This window comes from Acomys minous (assembly GCF_964271855.1).
Source record: "Acomys minous genome assembly, chromosome: 4".
NCBI classification, from domain to species: Eukaryota; Metazoa; Chordata; class Mammalia; order Rodentia; family Muridae; genus Acomys; species Acomys minous.
The window spans coordinates 126,058,570-126,081,561 of record NC_140486.1 but is presented as its reverse complement, the minus strand read 5'-3'; the positions used below and the strand labels follow the sequence as shown (position 1 = coordinate 126,081,561).

The window sequence follows — 22,992 nt, the reverse complement described above, 5'->3', positions numbered from 1 at the left end:
GCAGAACCCCTTCAGAGGAGCATCACAAACGTGGTCAGTAGGATCCAGGGGGGCAGACTGACACCTACTCTTTCTTCTGGGTCGAAAAGAAAGCTTCCCCATGATGCCAACAACTAAGATGAGTTCCTAGAAGGCATTGGCAAATGCGCCCGCGCTAGGTGGCAAGTGGTTTTTGTGGTGGTGGTCTGGTTTTGTTTCTGAGCAGCGAGGACCCGGAGGTAACATGGTGTCTATGAAAATTAACAGTCACTAAGAGCCTGCAGCAGACAGGGAGGGCTTGAGTGATGTGGGAAGCAATTCTAGAGTCCAAAGTACAGACACAAGCCATGTCAAATACTCTACAGTCCATACTTAGGGCAATGGAAAAATACGGGTTTCAAATGCAGGAATTAGCAGATAATTATGATTGCTGACTAAGTTCATACACATCATTTTATTTTGGCCACTCAACAATATAATTCAGTTACCTGGGTAGTAGCATCAGAGGATGACAGATGACACTTAATGTAAAGAGGACAAATTCAATGACAAAACTGAGCTCCATTTAGAAGAGAGAACTAAAAGATCCACTGCATATTTGAGTACAAGGTGAAAGAGGAAGATAAAGGTCCTTGTAGAATTTATAGTAGAAATCAATAAACATGTGAATGAAAAAAAGCCACTAATAAAAAAATTGTAATATATGGTCACTCTGAAGTTGAAAGAGTTTGGACCAAAAACATGTTCAAACAGGAAAGAGGAGTACTGTTTGTAACCTGTTGAGAGGCGTGCGGTATTGCACTATACTCCAGAGCCATGTAACTGGTGTGTGTGTGTGTGTGTGTGTGTGTGTGTGTGTGTGTGTGTGTGTAAGACCCACACTTTTAACCAGGTGTGGTGGCTCACGCCTTTAATCCCAGAACTTTGGGAGGTAGAGGCAGGCGGATCTCTGAGTTCGAGGCCAGCCTGGTCTGCCAAGTGAGTGCAGGACAGCCAAGGCTCTACAGAGAAACCCTGTCTCAAAAAACCAAAAAAAGAAACCCCCCCCCAAAAAGACCCACACTTTTGCCAACAGAGACCCATGTGAGAAGTGCACAGGGCCTTGATGTAAATGAAAGCAATTCTGTAGGAAACATCTCTCTATCAGAGGCTTCCGGTCTACTCAACTTCCTGAGGCAAAACAATCACTGAGGGTGCTGTGCATGCTTTAGTAAGACATCTGAAGCTGCAGGCAAACCTAAAGGACTGGGAGTAAACTTGCCTGATACTTTAAAAATTCTATGGAAACCGTATAGAGACATCTACCTCCAATTCGGCAACAGTAATTCTTTTCACTTCTCAGTATTATTTCCAATGCCCTTTCAATTTATTTAATTAGATCATTTAATTTATACATTACACATCTTAGCCTTTGAGAATCGCACATGCGCACTCAATACGTTTCAATCAGCTCATTCCCTGCTTTTCCTCTGACTCCTCCCAGATTGCCACACACATCCCACCTCCAACTTCATGCCCTCTTCTGTTTTATACGTAGCCCACTGACTCCATTAAATGCTGCCCATGTAATCACAAGCATGGGGCCATCTACTGGAACATGGCCAGCCTGCCAGGGACCATAACCCGAAACTCACTCTCCTTTCCTGAGCAGCCAGCCATTAACGAAGTTGGCCATAAAGAACTATCCTAAACTGTATTGTTAAAGCGGAAGGGCATGCTTCACATTTTGATATGTAAAAGTATCTTTTTGTTGCCTTCAAATAAGAAATGTAACTTTGAGGGGTTGAATACTGGTCTAGTATGCATGAGGCCCCAGGTTTAATCATCACCACAGAGAAGGAGAGGAGGGAGGGGAAAACTGGAGGAAAGCACTGGGAAGAGAAGAGGGAACCAGGAGGCAGGCAGGCTTAACTACAGTCCATTGTAAGTATCCCATTTTATCACACAGAAGTTACGCTGATTCTCTGCTTTGTTGGTATTTTCTCTTGACTTGTCGTTGGGTTGAGGTATGAAAGTATCCAAAGACATAATTATTTGTTTAGTGCAAACATCTTTTTTTTTAAAATAAAAAAAGCCCTCATTATGTGTAATCATTGTACATTAAAGCGTGTCTATTGTGGACATTTTTATACATATCTATGATGGAGATCAAGTGCATTCCTCCTTATACCTCCACACCCTCCTCTTCCTCTCCTCTCCTCTCCTGCTGATTCCATTTGGCTAATTAGTTTTGGTTCATTTATCTATACAGTATCTAGGAACCACAAATGAAAAAAAAGACACACTCAAAATTTGTCTGTTTGAGTCTGGCTTAATTTGCATAGCATGATTATCTCCAGTCTTGGACACGACACAATTTCATTCTTTACGGATAAGGGGAATTTTTCATTGTGCATATTTACCACATGTTATTTATCCACTCCTCCGCTGATGGACACCTAGGTTGGTTCTATAATCTAGCTATTGTATATAGTGCTGCAGTAGGCACTGATTACTAGTATGCTGTGCTGTGCTGGCCTTGAGCCCTGCAGGTAAACAGTCAGAAGTGGTGTAGCTGGACCATAGGGACCACATGGCTTTTAGTTCTTAGGGACACTGCCATACTACTTTCTAACGGCTGCCATTCTGGCTCGGGCGAGATGTTACTTCAATGTATTGACCAGAATTTCCCTGATGGCAAGAATGCACAAGTATTTACATTTGAGATCTTCTCATTTTAAGGCTGGATCTACGTTTTATGGTAAAAAGTATCACTTTGGAGAGAACAAACTGGTGGATCCTAGGGGTTTTTGTTTGTTCGTTTGTCTGTTTAAATCCATTCTGACCTGTGACTTTCAGTGGAAAAAGAGACCACTAGTATTTAGAGTTACTGAAAAGTGTGTATTGATTACGGTTTATTGATTTGATGTTTCCTTATTCCTCACTTGCTTAATTAGCCTTCTAGCATAGATTCATCTTTCCTGTAGCCTAATGAGCGTGATTATCTTTCTGTTCAGTATGAAGAATGTAAGTATCTTTGCAGAGATGACTTAACAGTCATGAATTCCTTCAGGCTGTTCTTACTGTGAAATTTGTTTGTTTCTTTGTTTCTCCTTCCATCTTAACAGATAGTTTTGCTGGGTATAGTAGCTCAGGTTGGAAGTTACTGTTTTCTTCATAACTGGAAATACATCATTTCAAGTCCTCCTTGTTTTTAAAGTTTCCGTTGAGAAATGTGATATCTTGAAACTTTCAATAGACTGTGTTAAGTCTAATATGGAATGGGAAGATTATTTTTTCAGTGTTGTTTGTCGGTATTCTAAATGCTTCATGTACCCAGATAGACATTTTTTGTCACACATTTGAGAATTTTTCTGCTATGACTTTTGACATGTTTTCTATAGTTTTAACATAGAATTCTCTCTTTCTCCTATGAACATAATTCACAGGTTTGGTTCTTCTATGCTGTCCCACAGCTCTCATATGCTCTGTTCATACTTTAGTAACTTATCTGTCATTGCCTGAATGTTCTGATTCATCTACCTTGTCTTCCCTTGGTTTATTCTGCTAAAGGCTTTACGTTGAGCTTGTTTGTTTATTTGTTTTTGGAGACAGGGTTTCTCTGTGCATCCTTAGCTGTCCTGGACTCTTTGTAGAGCAGGCTGGCTTCTAACCCACAGCAATCCACCTGCCTCTGCCTCCTTGAATGCTGGGATCACAGGCGTGGATCACCACACCCCACTGAGCATTTCCTTTTTTTTTTTTTTTTCCCAGCATTTCTGTTGGTTTACTCCCACTATTTCCACCTTTTTATGGAATTTCACTTTCTTGGTTTGTACTGACTTCCTTATTTCATCCAGCTGTTTCTATTCTCTTGAAATTTATTCAGTTTATTTCTGTCTTTTTAAAAAATATTTTTCAACATACTTGTAATCATACTCTTGGGTTCTTTATTTGGGTTTTTATCTAATTTGCCCCCAGTGGAGCCAATACTGTGGGGTTATTAGTCTGGTGTCTGCATGTCTGTGTGTGTGTGTGCGCGCGCGCGCATGTGTCTGTCTGTGTGTATGTCTGTGCGTGCACACATGTGTGTGTGTGCACACGTGTGTGTGTGTGTGTGTGTGTGTGTGTGTGTGTGTGTGCTATGTAGATGTGAGTGTGGAAACACTTGTACCAGGACGCATGAGTGAAAGTCTGAAAAAAATACTCAAGAGTTGGTCCTCACCTTCTACCTCGTTTTGAGGAGGAGGAGGAGTCTCTCTTGTTCTGCGGCCTCACGGGTATTGCAGGGAGGCTACCCACAAACTTCCAGAGGATGCTCCTATTTTTGCCTTCCATCTCACCACAGAAAGATAGTGACTTCAGTTGTACATGACCAAACCTGGCTTTTTATGTGGCTCACAGAGGCCTGAAGTCGAGCCACCAACCAGGCTTGTATTACAGCGTGTTTGCCCACAGAGGCATCTTTGGTTGCCCAGAATTAACAGTTTTTGAAGGAGTTCTCTGGCTTGGTTTACCACATCTCTTATATTTCTGTGTTGTAACCTGCATCTCTGGAAATAGCCGAGGTTAGGACATCCGTTGGGTCTTTTTTTAGTCATTCCATTCTTTCAGTGGAAGTGTTTTCAGTGTTCAACAGAGACTAAGTGATTGTTATTTTCTCTGCTCGGCCGGTGCGTGCAGTACCAGGCTCACACACAGTACCTCCCTGAGAACAGAACACTATCTGCGTAAATAATCATTGCCAGGGGTGGGCGCACAATGAAATTACAAGAATAAAGCAAGGCAGAGCAGATCTGAGCAACAGAACTGGGTACTATACAAACGAGGAGTAAATGTGACACGGAGAGAACGGCTGGCAGTGCAGAGCTGAGTAACATTTCCTGTTCGCTTCCAGTCTTGACTACGCCTCTCATACACAAGACACATGTCCAGGCAGCCCTTCATTACGGATGCTGGCTCCACCCCTGGGCTCTGGTCCTTTTCAAATGTCAGGAGTTCCACCTGCTCTCTATGCCCAGGCCAAAAAAAAAAAGACCCTGGGTCTGGCTAGATTCTGATAAAAACAAATTTTAACCCTTGTAGTTGGAGGAATTCCATGGGGGTACACTGCATATCATGGTCTTAGAGTACCTGCTCTGGGTCCCAAAAAGTGCAGCTTATGGCAGACCCGGAGGGACCAAAACACTTGCTCAGCTGGGTCTCTTTCAGATGGCATCTCTGCTACTCCAGCCGAGCGCCAAGGAGAGAGAGGGTTTTCTTAGCATCTCTTCCATCTGCCGCGTGCAACTTTTCACACCTTTCTGCCCGTCTCTACAATGTGTCTTTCTGTAGCCACCTGGAGCTTCTGCCTTTCTGTGTTATGCCATGGCGTCAGTCACTGTCTTCTCTTGGGAGGGGATGGCTCTCTAAGCCATGCCACTCTCTCATTAATGGACTCTAAATTTCTTTCCTGTCTTCATTTGTAAAGATTCCTGTTTCCTTTGCTAAAGAAAGAGGGCTTCCCCCCCCCCCCCAGGTATCCCTCCACCTCTCTGATAGCCGACATTCAGCTTTCTCAGAACCTAGCTCTGTTTACCACTAGAGTGAGGTCGCATTTCGGCGGACTCTCCCTCAGTCGCAGCTTTGAGCACTGCCTCTCGTTTTCTTTTGCTTTCCCTTAAAGGAGATCCATAACTTTTGTTTGGAGCCTTTGCTCTTCTTTTTCATTGTTTTCATGCACTCTTAAGCAGGCTCTCATGATGTTTTTATGCCACTTTCAGTTAGTATCACTCTGAGCATCTTGTTATCATCCACTGAACATGTTTTTTTTTTCATTCCTCCTCTTTTCCATTCCACCTGCCATTTAATTATTTTTTAAGGTTTTTCCTGTTTACACTATTTGCGTTTTCTGTTTTTTAATTTCTTCTTTTTATTAAATTCGTGTAGCATTTGGGACTGAGCCCAGGACTTGAGCAGGCTAGGCAATCACTCTGCTGCTGATGCACATCTCCTGTCAACCTTTTCCTGTCAGCTTTGTATTTTAGGGGAGATTTCTTAGAGATCAGAGCTCAAGTTTCAAGAATTTTAAGTAGCTACCTCTTCTCTTTAATGGCCCCAGTAATCAATCATTGCAGAGGTAATTTGTTTCATGCCTTCTTGTTTCCTGGCTCTGTTCATCTTCTGGGCTCCCTATAATTCTTCTCTTCACTGATCCTCAAGGCAGTAGGCCTCTACCCAGCCAGACGCTGTCTGCGTCCACTCCCTTGGTCTTTGCTGTTTTAGTATTAGTTGAAGTCCTTCTTTTAGACAGAGTTAATCTGACAAGTGTTTGTGAACAATCTACAGTGTATCTGCTGGGGAATTCAAACGCAAACTGCTCTCTGCCTTCATGGAGCTAATGTTTTAGCAAGGTAAATGTACATCAGGTGAAAAAAAGAAGGAAAGAAAGAAAGGAGAGAGAGAGAAGGAAGGAAGGAAAGACTAAATCATTTAGTTAGCCATGTGAAGAATGAAAGGGATACCAGCTAACCAACAGGCAGTAACAGCTTGACAGCAGGTTGCCAGAAGGCTAGCATCCAAGATGCCGCTGCCTGATTGGCATTCACTCTTCCACCTCCACTCAGGGGCTCCCAACAAACGTCGCTCCTCTCTTCAGCACCACACACCACAGTAATCTTCTGGCCTATGCTCCCAATACCAGCAATTTCCCTGAGCAAACACTTCCCTCGGTCATTGATCTACCATCAGTCTCGACTTGTTTCTAGCTAGTGTATGTCTGGCAGATTCAGTTTTCCAATTCATTACAAAATATGCTCAGCGAAGCATAGCGATCAAGGCAGGCAATAGACCTGCCAATCAAAGAGTAAAGTTGACCTGTAAGTGTGAGCAGGGAACCGTTGGACAAGCATGTGCCACTCTCAAGAGTTTTACTTCACCATAAAACATACAAGTGTGCATCACAGTCTCCTCTACTGATGCTTGAGCAAATCCTTTTCTGTGAGAAGGAAACTACTAATTGAAGTATTATGCGTTAGTTCCTACACAACCAAATAAATACACCCAAATCGTCTGTGGCATTAAGCTTGGGCTGCCTGGAGTCCACTCAGGATGTACATATTAAGCGATCGGATGACTGATTGTGTCTGTCTTTTTATGATCCCTTCCATACCTCACACAGCAGTTTGACCAATATTCTTCAGTGGCTGTTTCATGGACTCTTTCCAAAACAGACAACTTAGTATAAAAGAAGCTCTTTTCTATAATTTATTAGTTTCATAAAAATTCATCAGGTCGTAAAAGAGAAATAACAATAAAATGTGGTTTGGAAATAAGTGGCTGATTCATGATAATCACAGAACCCAAAAGCTAGATGCAAAGAAATGCACTGGGCTCCCAAGGACTGTGGCCCCAGATGAGGTCCGCACAGCACCATGGAGCAGGGACTGTCCAGTGAAGGCTCAGAAAAGGGAGGGGCTCATCTGCCTCCTCGCAGCTTCAAAATAAAAGCAGAACAACACTGTCTACTCCTTTAAGGACTGAGCACCAAATTTTCAAAGGCAGTGGGGTAAATGTTCGGAAACTCAAGAGGGCTGAATTTCATACTTGCATCTAGAGACTTACGCCTTGTACTCATTTCCAGCTGCTGTGTCAGCAGCTTTTCAGCCCACTGCCACCAGTCCGTGCAGCACAGACTATGGTGATGACTTCACTGTAAATGCTCCTGAGATCTGTTTGTTTTCATGAGCACTGATAGGACACTGAGGGTCTCAGGGTCCCTGGTCAGTCATCATGGCAACAGGGAGTCTACATTTTTTTCCACTAATATAATAAGTACTACTTCCCCTAAGTCAACGAGAGGTTCAAACCGTATTTCAGGAATTAATATTCATGATTCTTAATATCGTGAGATAAATGGGATAGTAAGGATGAGGAGAACATTGTGGGAGTGGCAGAGTCATAACTTCTGTTTCCCTAAAGCATGAGGCAGAGTGTACACTGCAGGCATGTGCTTCCAGCTCCCTTAGGCCCTGAGCGGTTTTTTTAAGTTCTGTATTCTATTTGGCCCTTGGGGTATATCCCAAACACACTTCAGCAGATTCCAGGCAGGATGGAATATACTTCTATGTCATCAGAGGACTGGCCAAATGCTATCTTTAAAAAGTCAAAACTAACCAAAACAGCACCAACAGGATAGGCACAAACACACAGATACTTTTTACACCTAAATTATATTTAAGCAGAAAAGCATCTTCTCAGAAGAGCTTAATGAAATCAGGCCTTAAATCTAAAATAATTTCATAAAGGCATTGTGCTACTGTACTTATACACCTACATCACGTTAGATCAGCTCCAATGATAGTAAGATTCTCCAGTCCTCCCAGTCAGCAACTGTCCCACAAAGAGAAAACTCATGGATTAGTTTTGAAAGGAAGAGTATTTGAGTTGTTTTCAGAAGCTGTGGGAGGTCTCATCACTGAATTATAACTAATTTATATTCTCTATTACAGCCTTGACTTCCCCTAGGATAAACTTCTAAAATGTGATGCATCATTTTCAGGGACACAAACTACTGAACTTCCGGTGTTATACATTTACTGGTCTGCTAACCAGTGTGAAGGCACGTCTATGCATGCTTTCTAGCACAGTGGGTTTGATTTCAAGTAATTATGGTCCTTGAGCAGCTCTGTAGCCTTTATTATCATTGCTAGCATCTCCCATCCTCCCACAGTCAAGCATTAGGCATGCTCCCTCTCTCCACACATGTCTCTCCTCCTGAGATATATTTCTCAGACTAGAGTAGCCTCAATTCAAGTCCTCAAGTCTCAGTTACATTATAAACTATACATGCTTCTGTCAGTTCTACACTACAGTAATAAATAATAATAAATATTATAATACATAAAATTGTCAAGCATAAGTAGATATTAAATTCTATTCCCTAGAAATCCCATTTACAAAACAAAAGTAAATATGAAAACTTGGTTTGGTCATTTAAAATCTACACTTATACAACTGGTTACATAATCTAGATATTTTCTCGAGTACACTCTCAGCTAGTATAGAAAATACCAATGTTAACAAGTAAAGCACCAAGAAGAGACTTGATACCCTATGAGCATATAAAGGGAGAGGAAGTCCCACTCAGTCACAGTCATAGAGGAGAGGAGTAAGGGGAAAATGGGAGGGAGGGAGGAATGGGAGGATACAAGGGATGGAACAACCATTGAGATGTATTATGAATAAATTAATTTAAAAGGATTAATTAATATATACAAGAAAGAAAAAACAAAACAAAACAAAAAAAAACAAGTAAAACTACAAGTCATCAGCAGCCTTGAGCCCCATTACCCAGGAGGCGCCTATACGAACAAAACCCCTCACAGAGAAATGCTAAACCATGTAACGTCCATAACAACAGCAAAGTTCTGAGTGTGAGAACACACCTGATGAGGAAGCCCAGCTCTACACACCCTTGTCCTGAAGACTCTTCCAAAATATAAGCTCATGGGTGTTAACTTCATGAAGATGCAATAATTAGATGAAGCCTAAGATCTTTCATGTCTGTTTCATAACATGAAACTCTAACACCTGAAATGACTAGTTATACAAGTTCAAATATCTCCTGGATTGTTAGTTTATTTGTATGAAGTTCATTAGGACACACTATGGCACCCTACCTCCCAATACCAAGTGGGAGACAGACGTAGAAACTACACCAGGTCAGGACATTTTTCCATGGAACACAGCACATTTTATGCATACGGTGTCTGAAATTTAATATTATCTTCAGTCAATAGTTAGACACACCCTAATAAATCTTGATATTGAATACTCACTACATTAAAGACACAGGCACAGTGGTCACAGTAAATTTAAGTGTGTGTGTGTGCACAAAAATAAAAGAATCCCAAATGGAGCCCATTACTTTGTATGATGATGATGATGACGATGACAATGATGATGTTTTTTGAGACAGGGTCTCTCTGTGTAGCCCTGGCAGTTCTGGACTTGCTTTGTAGACCACGCTGGCCTTAAACTCACAGAGATCTGTCTGCCTTTGCTTCTCAGGTGCTGTAATTAAAGTTGTGCACTGCCACCACCACCCAGCTTTGTATTATTAATTTTCCTTTGGCGTGCAATAGTTAATAGCAGAAAATTTCTGCTACTGATGATGATATAACTAGGTAAAATTATTGTAATTTCTGAAGTGGCAGAAATAAGTCACTATTCACTGCAAAGCTGTGTAAGTGAGCTGTGTTAGACATGATAAAGATGGGAAATGAGTCACTACTGTAATAGAATGAGATTTTAGACATCTTGGAGGGTGAGCTTGCGTTCATACACAGTAGGTAGGTGAGCAGAGGACAGTAGGCCACATCTGATAGTCTCCAAAGATGAGAGACATCATCCTTGTGTATTATATAAATATGTGTTCCTCCAGCATCTTCAACAAATGCCTCTGGTCAAACCAGACCAATCCAAAGAGATCCATACTTAGTGCCCTGCACAAAACTCAAATCCAAACAGATCAAAGACCTGAACATAAAACCAGATACACTGAACCTAATAAGAAGAGAAACTGGAGAATAGCCTTGAACTCATTGGTACAGGAGAAGACTCTCTGAAAATGATGCCATTAGTGCAAGGACCAAGATCAACAAATAATAAATGGGACTTCAGGAAACTTGAGAAGCTTCTGCATGGCTAAGGACGCTGTCATTCAGAGAAAGTTGCACCTACAGAATGGGAAAAGATTTTTACCAACTATACATCTGATAGCAGGCTAATACCCAAAATATCTGAGTAATTAAAGAAACTATAAATCAAGAAAACAAATAACCCAATTAAAACTGGGATACTGATCTAAAGAGAGAATGCTCACAAGAGGAAACTCAAATAGCTGAGAAACAAAGAAATGGTCAACATTCTTAGCCCTTAGGGAAATGCAAATCAAAACTACTTTGGGATTTCATCTTACACCAGTCAGAATGGCTAAAATCAGTAATGCAAGTGACAGCTCATGCTAGAGAGGACGAGGAGCAAGGTTAATGCTCACTTGTTGGTGTTGGGAGTTTAGACTTGTGTAGCACTGTGGAAACCAGTAAGGAGGTTCCTCAGGAACCTAAGACTCAATTTACCTCAAGATCCAGCTAGAGCACTCTTGGGTACATACCCAAAGCATGCTTCTGCTACCACAGAGACACTTAACCATGTTCACTGCTGCTCTGTTCAAAACAGACAGAAGCTGGAAACAACGTAGACGGCCCTCAACACAAGAATGGATAAAGAAAACGTGGTACACTCACAGAATGGAGTATTACTCAGCTGTTTAAAAAAAAATGAAATTTGCAGGTAAATGGATGGAACTAGAAATAATCATCCTGAGTGAGGTAACCCAGACCCAGAAAGACAAATATAGATACTTGTTTATATGCAGCTATTAGCTGTTACGACAATGATAACAAAGATACAATCCATAGAACCACAAAAGTGAGAAATGGAATGAGGAATGGGGTGAGATCTTCCTAGAAAAGGGAAGTAAAATAGATAGTTATGCATGGATGGGAGGGGGAGATGCAATCCCAGAAGTAGGTGGGTAACAGAAAATGAATTCAATGGCATCTTCGGATGTTCTGTGTCTCAAAATGTTATGTCAAGGCTCTTTCTTATTGTTTGTTTGTTTGTTTTATTTTTTCTTCTGTTTTTAACCTACAGGTCTCTGCTGTATATATTATCACTTCTGGTTCAGTGTTTTTAATGGGATTCCCAAGTGTGGAAGAGTGGGTCACTCAGCCATCATCAGAGAGCTTCCTCTTGCCATAGATAGGAACACACACAGAACCAATGCACGAACAAGTATGAGGCTTTGAAGTGCTCAGTCCTGAATGGGGTGTCCCCATCAAATATCTCCCCCAGGGGCTCAGGGATCTATGTAGGAAGAGGACGCATAATGGTTCTAAGAGGCAGAGGGGATGGAAGATATCAAGAAAAAAAAAACTCACAACCACAACAGGACTGACACACACATGCACTCACAGAGACTGTGGCAGTGTGCACAGGGCCTGCACAGGTCCAAGTCAGGTGGGGTTCCCAGATGAAAGTAGGGATACTGACACAAGCTTCACCCCTAACCAGGAAGCTATCTGCAACTGACACCCACTTGCAAAGGGAAAGTTAGTTTGCTCCAGCAGAGTCTTGCTGGGCATGTTACCTCAGGGCAGGCACATGTCTAGGTGTCCAAAACTCAATGGTGTTTTGGAAACCTTCAATCTCACTTGCTTTATTTGGGTAGGCTTGAGACTCCTTAAGGCCCTCCCTCTTGGAACTAGGTACTCTGGAGAGGAGATGTGTAAACACTGGCAAATGCCTGCCCCGACGAAGCCCTCAGCCACAGACAGCAGCGACTTCCAGCAAAGGGAGCAAGTCTGCCAAGACATTCAGGCCTGCCAAGCTTGGTCCCAAGCTCCACCCTAAGTGGGAACAGGCCATCAGTTCTCCAGAACCCTGAGAGACATAATAAATTATATTCAAAATGATACAACTGAGATGATTTTTGCTTTGTTGTTGTTGTTGTTAAGGAAACAGACTACTAAAACATGACTGTTTATTATACTGCCTCTGATAGGTAATACATTTCCTGGAGAATGCTATGAGAAACTTTCTGAGAGCACTATTTTTGACTAGATTCCACCAATACACAGGTAATAAATTATGACTATAAAAGACTGAAAGCAAAAGAGCCACAAGACTAAAGTCATTCAAGCAGAGCATAAAAGGCAGGTAAGAACCAGAGTGATGGAAGGAGACAGAGCAGCCAAGAACCAGAGTGATGGAAGATGGAGGAGACGGAGCAGCCAAGAACCAGAGTGATGGAAGATGGAGGAGACGGAGCAGCCAAGAACCAGAGTGATGGAAGATGGAGGAGACGGAGCAGCCAAGAACCAGAGTGATGGAAGGAGATGATGGAGCAGCCAAGAATCAGAGTGATGGAAGGAGATGATGGAGCAGCCAAGAACCAGAGTGATGGAAGATGGAGGAGACGGAGCAGCCAAGAACCAGAGTGATGCAAGGAGATGATGGAGCAGCCAAGAACCAGAGTGATGGAAGATGGAGGAGACGGAGCAGCCAAGAACCAGAGTGATGGAAGATGGAGGAGACGGAGCAGCCAAGAACGAGAGTGATGGAGGAGATGGAGCATCTAGGAAGGAGACAGAAGTCAGGGGGAACAGGGTAAACATCAGAAGACTCCACGCTCTACACTACATTAGACATGAACAAAGGCAAGGTCAAAATGAATTCTGGGATCAGAATAGAAAGACTAAAAGAAAACAAGGCTATCTAGCACATTGGGATCCAAAAGGAAAGCAGGCATGTGGAAAACTAAAGGATACTAAATAAGAGTGCAGGAAATGCCAAGGCGGGGTCAGCCAGCCAGCAAAGAGCAAGGGCAACATGGAGGGTCTTGTCTGCACTAGGCAGCTCTTATTCCTAGCTGTTAGTGCAAAGCCCCTAAACCACTGACTTCTTTTTCTTCTGTGTCAAGTTAAGCACCTCCCCCTCTCTCTGTCCTTTTAAGAGAGGAAGTAAGGAAGGAAAAGGGGAGGGGTGGAAGAAATGGAGAAAGGGGAGAAGAGTATTATTTGCCAATAAATGCCTTACTAAAAAGTAAAACCACTTACAGGTGCATGTGTAATAATAGTTTAAGTAAGCTTATCTCCCCCTGCAGTCGCCTGCCATGGTGTGCGGGTTCCTGCTGAGATCTGAGGATCTGCCTATGATGGACTGGCTAGTATCAGAGGAAAAGGCTCATTACGCGACTGCAGTTTCTGGTAAACTGACGCACTTGCCGCCCCCACTTCTTACTATCCTCCCACCTGCCACACGCGATGGCCCATCACGAAGCCCTCCTCAGAGGCAGCATGTCCACCTTAGACTGTCCACTAATGGAGCATGAGCCACTTAAAGTTATGTTATGGTCATTAATGTTCAGCCAGCCTAGATTTCTGTTGCAACATCATACATGAAGTAAAACAACACATTGACTTGAAATGTTTCCATTCTTGGGTTTATGAAGTTACTTTTACATGATTCTGACTTTATTCTTAGTGATGTTTCAGAAAATCCACCTCCTAGAAAACTTGCCTTTACAAAATGGTCAAAGTGCATGGCCTCCTGGCCTGTGTGACCATGAAGTTAATTCTTTGTTTTCCTGAACGGGTGAAAAGCAGTCTTCACATCACCTGTCTTACATGCACAGCCCACACCATCAGTGATGTCCAATACACTAAACTCCCTGCTATTTTCTAAGCCTAGGAACACTCTAGAAGATCTACAAAGGCTGAGAAACGCTGAACAGCACAATTCTAAGAGCTTCAGTTAAAGACTCAGAACAGCTGTTTAACTTGTAAGACCAGCTCAGTGAAACTGTCAAATCCTTCTGCTTTTAATGGCCACGGTCACCCTTTTAGCTCTTTGGCATTTTACTAGTAAGTAGGTGTGGTCACAATGTTATCAAGTACAAAACAGAGAGACAGAGAATTGATAACCAAACTACAGAATTGGCCACAGCAACCTCTCTGGCAGAAAAGTATTATGGAGAGAAAACAGGAGATAAAAATATTGCTTAAACAGAAGCTGTTCAAGGGCATCTTGTGGGAGAAGCCTTAAATCCAGTCTGTGCGAATCTGTGAGTGCGGGCATCTCCTTCACTGTAGCCGCCTAAGGCCCGGCTCTCCCTCCGATGTGCTGAGACCCCAGCCTGCCTCAACCCACCACAACACGCAAGGTCCTTGGGGCCATGCCCCAAGTCAAGACCTTCCCGAGTCAAAACAGAAAACAGGGGCAAAGTCTCTATGATCCTTCCTAAAGCCTGTGGCTTACCATTGCATGATGGTTAAGAAGCAGACGTCTAGCAGACATACATCCAAGCGTTCTTTTAAAACAAAGAACACATTTCTTAATTGATGTTTCTTCCCACCCATCCTACGAGTTGGCAGTTAAAGATTTAGTGACCTCAGTGGAGTTTCTGAGCACCCATGTAACTGACGAATCCCCACTTCTTTTTCTAAGGTGCAAGATATGTACGTCTCTACTTACAGGAGAAATTAGACAATTGTGAATTTGGAGAATGCTTCTTCAAACTGCCAACTTCACTCCCTCTGTAAATTGTCTCTAACGCTACCTGCATTTGGTTTTCATACTTTTAATAACTCATACTTAGTTAAAAATCGTGTTGCCTTTAAAATTGTTTTTGGCCTTCAGTTTGTAAGAGGTAACAATAAGTTTCTCAATTAAAATTAAAATTAAGTTGTATCATGAAGAGACACCACGTGCCAGGTCCATGGGTAGTAACAGTGGGACATGGTCACTAAACACAGGAAGAGCTGCACCAGGTACCCCGGCTTTTGTCTCATAAACAACTTGGTGGTTAATGTCAGTCAGAGTACATAAACAGTGCTGCGGCCTGATGAGCCTCCGGGTGCTCTTCCTATGAAAATGTAAACGAAGGAACTGTGATCTGCAGGTAATTAAATTCCTTCTTTAAAATCATTCACGTCTCGGATTAATGAAAATCAAGTAACTTCACGAAAGGTTAATGCAGAAATCTGAAAACAGTATTACAGAGACAAGTAAATACTTGGATCACAAGCTACATAATTACCATCCCTTGACTGCCATTTATAAAAGTATTACAGTCATAAAGGCAGTAATCACTGTGCCAAGGTAGTTCATGGAAGAAAACCTATTTCCTCAGGAAAAAAGTTTAATTGATTAATACTTGTTTTAATGAAAACCTTCCTTAAAGTATGAACTGAATAAGGTCAGGAACAAACACACACACACACACACACACACACACACACACACAGAGAGAGAGAGAGAGAGAGAGAGAGAGAGAGAGAGAGAGAGAGAGAGAGGAAGTGCTAAGGAATTACAGCTTTACCTTGGCTCCTGTGCACTCAGTTGTATTATAACTTTTTTTGGCAGAGAATCTTGCGAACTTTGCTTCGTATCCTGAAGAAGAAGAGAAAAAAAAAAGACACAGTATTTTTAAATTTTACTTTTTAAAACTAAGCATCAAAAATTAGCTATCCAGGCTGGAGAGATGGTTCAGCGGTTGGGAGCACTGACTGTTCTTCCAGAGGACCCGGGTTCAATTCCCAGCACCCACATGGCAGCTCACAACTATCTGTAATTCCAAAATCTGACACCCATAGGCATACAATGCACATAAAATAAAAATAAATAAATTTTTAAAAAAATTATGTAGCTATCCAATACAACCTTGCAGAAGTTTTGAAAAGAGTATAATAGAGGACAATGATTCTCTTACAAAGTAGATGAAGCACGTTAAAATTCAAAGCAAAAAATCCTGGACAGGGAGAAAAACAGGAAGAGGGTATCAAACTCAAGCACACACGCGTGATGGGCCTGGAATCCACCAGGGCACAACGAGCTGCTCCATTTTGTAACCAAATAAGTCTGAGAACTAGAGAGCATTCTCCAGAAATCTTTGCATCCTGAATTTCACATCCTTAGGAAATGTATCTCCACTTCCTGTGTTTTTTCACTTTAAAATGAAAATTTGTAATCATGACTTGATTACAAGCATCCATCTAAGAAAATATGGAAGCCGCGTCTCTAATTGCAAATGTGCAAATTCAAATTGCACATAAAATTCCAAATCCCAACATTTATAAAAGGTACTAATGGTAACTAAGTTACAATTTTACATATCTAAGTTGCAAGGAGGATGTGGAGAGGGTAACCAGCCACCTCCTCAGTGGAGCTTACTGCCTGAGGAGCGGCTTGACCCTCGGCGTGCGTGCGCTCTCTGCTATACTAGCTGTTCTGCTCCTCACAGCAGCACAAGCCAAGGCAAGGATTAGCCCTGTGTTACAGATAAATAAAAATGACTACGAAAACTCCTTCAAGGCCCCCACATCCTGTTCTGACAGTGGCTAGTGGCCTAATGCAGTGGTTCTGAACTTGAGGGCCGCAACCCTTTTCATAGAAGTTGCCTAAGATCATCGGAAAATGCAGATATTTATATTACAATTCATAACAGTAGCCAAATCACAGTTAGGAGGTAGCGATGAAAACAATTTCATGGTTGGGGGTCACCACAGCATGGGGGACTGTATTAAGGGTCACAGCATTGGGGAGGTTGAAGACCACTGTCCTAATTAAACTTTGCTCCATCACTGCACATGCCTCAGGCTACCCACAGAGCCAGTGGACTTATCCTGACACCAAAAGGGCCATTACAATCAGTTTTAGCAAAAGCAGATAAAAACAATCAAATATCAAGAAGTTTCTAATTCAAGCCAAGCAGAGCACCTAACCATAGTGCCCAGTGGCTTTACCACGCAGCATCCTAATAAGAAAAAGAATCCATCTCATTTATGTGCTTAGAAATAAGTTCACTGGGACATTTTTCACACTGAGATTTGGGCAGAATCAATTATACATACAGAAACCAAATGGAAACACGCTTATGGAAAAGAGATGGTTGAATATGCAGATAATTTATATAAACTGATAAAAATGTTTAAATAATATAAAAAAACAATTCTTCTGCTTTAATGTTCTCTTAATGGGGCTTCGCGTTTCTTTTCTAATCCAAGAACAAAAGAGTCGCCTGGTTTCTACCATGGCGGAAGGGATCAACTAACCATCTCCAAGAAGGTGTCAGAGGGATGAGACTGGTACGTCTTCTTGTCCTTCAGAATGAGAAGAAACGCAGAATCACCAATTACCTTCTCCAGAGAATTCAACGACTGAAAGAGTCTGCAAAGCAAAACTGTATTAGTTTGAGAACTCAAATACTGCATCTTTTTTCATTTTTAAAACAGTGGATAACAATAACAATTGAGATGTAATATGAATAAATTAATTTAAAAAAAAACAGTGGCCAAATCACCACCTTATATTCACAAAGCGGACTACATGGTGGTTCCGTAAGGAGCTGGCTCTTTATTTTCCTCTAGAGCTAGGCTCTAAGGGAAAATGCTGGATCAGCAGAGCCCACCAAGAAGAGCTCAGTTAAAATAAAATGCCCTCAAACTAACTTATCAAAAACGCTCACAGTTCTTACAAACACCGTGCCAAGTACGAATGTCTACAACGACCACCCCAAGGGCTCCAAAGCAATGATCTACTTCTTCACCCCAGGGAGCAACCTGAGTGCTGCTGATAGAACAGCAAGAGAAAAATATGCTGTTAACTCTTTGTTAGCAAGAATACCCAGTCTGTATGTAAGCCATCCCTGCAGGAAGGAACACCGATATCTGACTGGATGTTTCACGTTCTTGTTCAAGACAATCACATAGGAAAAAAACTTTTCTCTGATCCGGATGATGGACCAGTCTTCATCCTTGTGGCTTTTCCTGAGTGCTGACGTTAATAACTATGCTTGTCTTATTTTATACCCCAGGAAAAAAAGCAGACCTAGGAATCCACTGATTCTTAGTTGTGGTGTATAAGTCTCAGTAGATCACTGGTAAGGTAACAGCCAAGGCAAGCCACAGTACGAAAGGACTTGAGGTAAAGGTCTCTACAACTTTCCAAGCCCGTGCTTGTGCTCGGCTTTATGGACCAAGCATCCTTAAGCAAACATGTGTGTAGAAATCTGCAAATAAACTTCGTCAACCATGCAATCTTTGGTCAGAACGACCTATTATGCTTATAAAATTGACCAGCATTTTCTTTAACACTGGAATCAACCTAGTATCTAAGTGCTAAACACTTCTGGCATGTAACAACAGCAGCAAAATTCTATAAAAAAGAAGCTGGATATGTGTATGACTTCCTCGACCTCCACACGCAGAGTGTGCAGCTAAATCAGTCAGATCACCATAAACGTGATACCAGCCAGGAAAACATGCATGCTGAGGTCAAGCCTGAACTACAGAAGCTCTGCCTCAAGACAAACAAAAGTCTCCAAGTGAATTAGAAAGGGGGGGAAAAACCCAACCCTTCTTTTTGCAGAATGTAAAACCTTAAGTATACAGGATCAATATTATTGCATAGTAAATCTTTAACATTAATAGCAAAATCTCATGTGCTGTAGTTCATATTATTATCCAGATAAATTTCTCAGCATGTTCATGTGTAATAAGTGTTCTCAACAGGCTCAACACCAGATGCCTGAGGTAGTTTAGTTAAGGAGATGCTTCCTTCGACCCAAGCTTGTTCTTGGTATCTGCATGTCTATATCAGACAGCTAGACCTGTAGAATAAAAGCCATGCTCTACAACAGCCTATGCTGTACACGGGTCACAGTGTGTTAAACAGCCCTAACTAAAGCGCGTGAAAGGCCCTGGTTGACGCTTGCGTATGTGCCATGCATGTGCAGTGTCCTGACGAGCAGTGAACAAGAGTGCTCCCCAACAGCTCCTCAGGATATATAAGACTGCTTTGTTTAAAACAGAGCCAAACGAAGCACAGTAAATACGTTCAGTAAACACGGAGCAGAACGAAACTGCAGGTGTTTAAATCTCTTGTCAATGTGAGACCCACAGTGCCCCGAACACTCTAACATGACCTCCTCATCTTACTACAGAACACGGTTCGGAGATGGAGCACTCAGGAGCCATGGCTTCCCATTTACGGCCTGCTGTTTAAACTGCGGGCACCACGTGTGTCAGCCAACAGTTTCATCTGTCCATTCGGACCCTCAGACTCACTTTCCATTAGGCTCTCTTTACTACTTTACAAGACGAGGATAATTGAGAAAACTTTAACCTTTACGCCACCGACGTCTTCCCCCGTCCACCCGCCTATTGTGTGTGAAGCTCAACATAGTGTCCCAGGCTGCTTCATTCTTTTTCATGTCGTAAAATTAACCCTCAAATATGCCACGAAGCAGTCTCTTCCTCCATCCTAAACAGCCTGGTCTACACAGACTGTTTAAGGAGTTCTATCTAGAACATTCAGGGCTACAAAGAGAAGCCCTGTCTCAAAAAAACCAGAGACAGAGAAGGAGGTAGAGGTGGGGATGGAAGGGGGAGGGGGGAGGAGAGAAGGGAAAGGGAGGGGAGGGAGGTGTCAGGAAAAACCCTTTTGAGAGCACAGCTCTCAGCCTCAGCCAGAGAGAGAGAGAGAGAGAGAGAGAGAGAGAGAGAGAGAGAGAGAGAGAGAGAGAGAGAGAGAGAGAACCTGGAAGGGCCTGGATTCCCTCCAGCACTGCGGAGTTGACATACTGACTGGGTGATCTCCAGGCTTTTAAATATGACATGAAAACAAACAGGGCAAGATTAATCCTGCTTGGAGCTGCTCTTAGCAGCCTTCAATCCCTCCGTCATGCAATTGTTCAAAGGGGACACGCCTGCCAACATCTGAATGAAGAGCAGTGAGCAGCAGAGTGTAAGAAAGCACCCATACAAGCTGCCTTTTTGTCTCTAATTCTCTAGCATGTGTTTTGAAATTTCTTTCTTAAAAGTGTCTGTGCTAATGACTTGATAATTGTTTACAACTTTTCTGTTGAAGTGTGAAGTACTGGCAGAATAAATTTACAAATGTCAAGTACAATTTGAAAATTACTATGTCTTTCCGCCACCTCGAACACGCAGTTTTGCACAGGCCTGGTTGGTTGAGCTAGAAGCATTAGATACCACACTGGGTACCTAGTTAGTGACTGGCCTACAAAGGTCATGAGACAGAAAATGGATGAAAACTAAGTGTCCTGTGGTCAGGAACATTTGCTGTGGTGGCCAGATAGAGTAAGGAAAGCAGGAGAGCTCCTTCCCCACTGCCCTGTGTGTCCAAGACTTATTTAGAAATTCTCAATTAGTCAGAGGCAAGAGTCAGGACTAGCAGACTCTGACACGACTTTCAAACTGCTTTCTGTGAGAGGAACAGTTAGACTGTCAGTAAGGACAGCTTGACCTTCGTGCAGAATACATTCGGGAAAAACTGAGACAATATTCAAGATACTACCTTAAATATACTATTTTGAAGGACTGCAATCAATAGTGAGGCTTTAACAATATGTTTCCTTTTTGTTTCCTGACAACTAGTTAAAATATAATAACTAAAAACTTCAGCGCTTCGTACAATGACTAAGTCAACTGAAAGGCAGTTGTTTTGTGTTGATTTGATATGTGCTGCACACTTTTCACTACAGAAGTAGTTATAAAACAGTTCAAGTTTTAAATGTGTAAGAATATCATATCATATGCCTGATCATTTTAAAATAAGAAGGTATCGCATCTTTAACGCATACTTTTTAGCACAGAGGATTAAACTATCAGGTCACCTGCAGAGTATACAAATTCGCTACCACTGGATCTCCCCCACCCCCAACACCCCTACACAGCAGTGAAATGATAAGAAAATGTCGACGAAACAAGAGACAAGAAGTAAAGCTCCTGGTGCGATGCGAAGCCCGACCTGAGTAGACAGAGGCCGGCGCCTGGTTATCCCATCTGACGTAAGGACTGAGATTTCAGTCATGAAAGGTCAGCGTCTCCGTTACTAGGAAGCACTGGGTGTGAAGATCACAGCCTCTACAAGCCACACAGTGCTCATGGCTTCTAGTTCTGTAATCTAACAAGTTGTTTTGGAAGTAGCCGGGTACCTGCTTCCTCAGTTGTCTGAGAAATTCTCCATGAGGAAGATCCCTTTATCTCAAAGCCCCAGCCACCATTCTCACTTCCAATTGCTTCCATACCCCCTCTTCAGCCCCCCCCAACACCACTGACTTATGCCAGGCCTCTTGTTATCCTCTGATGCTGCGCTTCCCCATCGGTGTCCCTGTAAAAACATGTCAAGCATCCAACAGCAACTGGGTATGAAAGAAGACAGGACTGAGCGGCTGTCCAGTGGAACGGCACTCCTTTATCTCCCCAGGTTATATGTGATGGATTAAATGGTCAAGTTCTTGATCAAGAAGACAGCCTGGACTGCCACACTGTGCTTCAGAGAGAGCAGAATTGGCTGGAAGACGGTACTTAACATCTGGAGACAAGGACTGACGTTGGAAGCTGAGGCTACTACGATGCTTCCACGGGAGTTCTTGAAAGTTGGTGATGTTTGACTATAGCAATATATAGAACAAACAGCACTGTGTGTATGATCTGTTATACACTGGCAGCATCACACACACACACACACACACACACACACACACACACACACAATGTTAAAAAGATTTTACGTTTCTATAGTTACATTACCTGGTACCGTAATCCACAACCACCCAGTCCTTAGCGGTCCCTGTGATGGCATCGTGATGTTGAAACAATCCTAAGTTCCTCCTGGCTTCCGTCAGCGTTGTGTAATGCGGTGATGAAAGAAACTTGGTTATCTTGTATTTCTGAGCTTGTTTCAAGGCCAAATAGTAAAGAGTTTCAGCAGCCCTAAGTGCATGAAAGAGTCATTAATGTATTTCCTGAAACGAATATTTTAACTTACAATCACTGATACTGTTGTTGTTGTTGTTGTTGCTGTTGTTGTTGTTGTTGTTTGAGACAGGCTGCCTCTGTCCACCCCATCACTGCCCCCACATGCACTACCATACCCAGCCCATTGATGATTTTCAAATGTAGTTTTAAAAAGAGCAATATACAATATCAACACAAATTCTTTATATAAAAGATACAAGTGATAAAATTTTCTATAAAACCAACATCGCACCTATCTACTGTATTTACGTTCTCAGTCACCAGAGCCCACTGTGAACGCAGTGATACTGCTGGTTTCAGCATCCTGGAAAGAAGTCAGAGCCTGCTGGCAGGAAGGCAGGTTCACCTGTTTGTCACACAGTGAGAAAGATGAAAGCAGGCAGAGCTGGAGGCTGAGCCTGGTGGAAGCCTTTGAAACCTCAAAGCCTATCCCCAACGACAGGCCTCCTCCAGGGACACACCTCCTACTCCTTCCTGCCAAGTGGGGACCCAGCACTCAAGTCTATGAGGCCAGGTTAGCTTCCACCTCTCAGCCTCTGGGTGCCAGTTTCTTCATATGCTTTAAAGATTAGAATGCCAAGCTTACGATCGTCAGAAGACACGCTTCAAAATTGGTTTCCTCTGAAATGTTTTCAAAAACAAACAT

General features: G+C 42.4%; 1 protein-coding gene across 1 annotated transcript in view; it reads right to left on the bottom strand.

Annotated features, from left to right (window-relative positions):
- MAN2A1 (mannosidase alpha class 2A member 1) overlaps positions 1-22,992 on the bottom strand; it is a 168,163-nt gene that overhangs the window by 69,025 nt on the left and 76,146 nt on the right. Inside the window, exons 10-12 of the mRNA XM_084778114.1 lie at positions 22,119-22,301; positions 17,616-17,730; positions 15,884-15,954 (exon numbers count right to left, since the gene is read on the bottom strand). Coding sequence (XP_084634240.1) covers positions 15,884-15,954; positions 17,616-17,730; positions 22,119-22,301 — 369 coding nt within the window. The remainder of the gene's footprint in view (positions 1-15,883; positions 15,955-17,615; positions 17,731-22,118; positions 22,302-22,992) is intronic.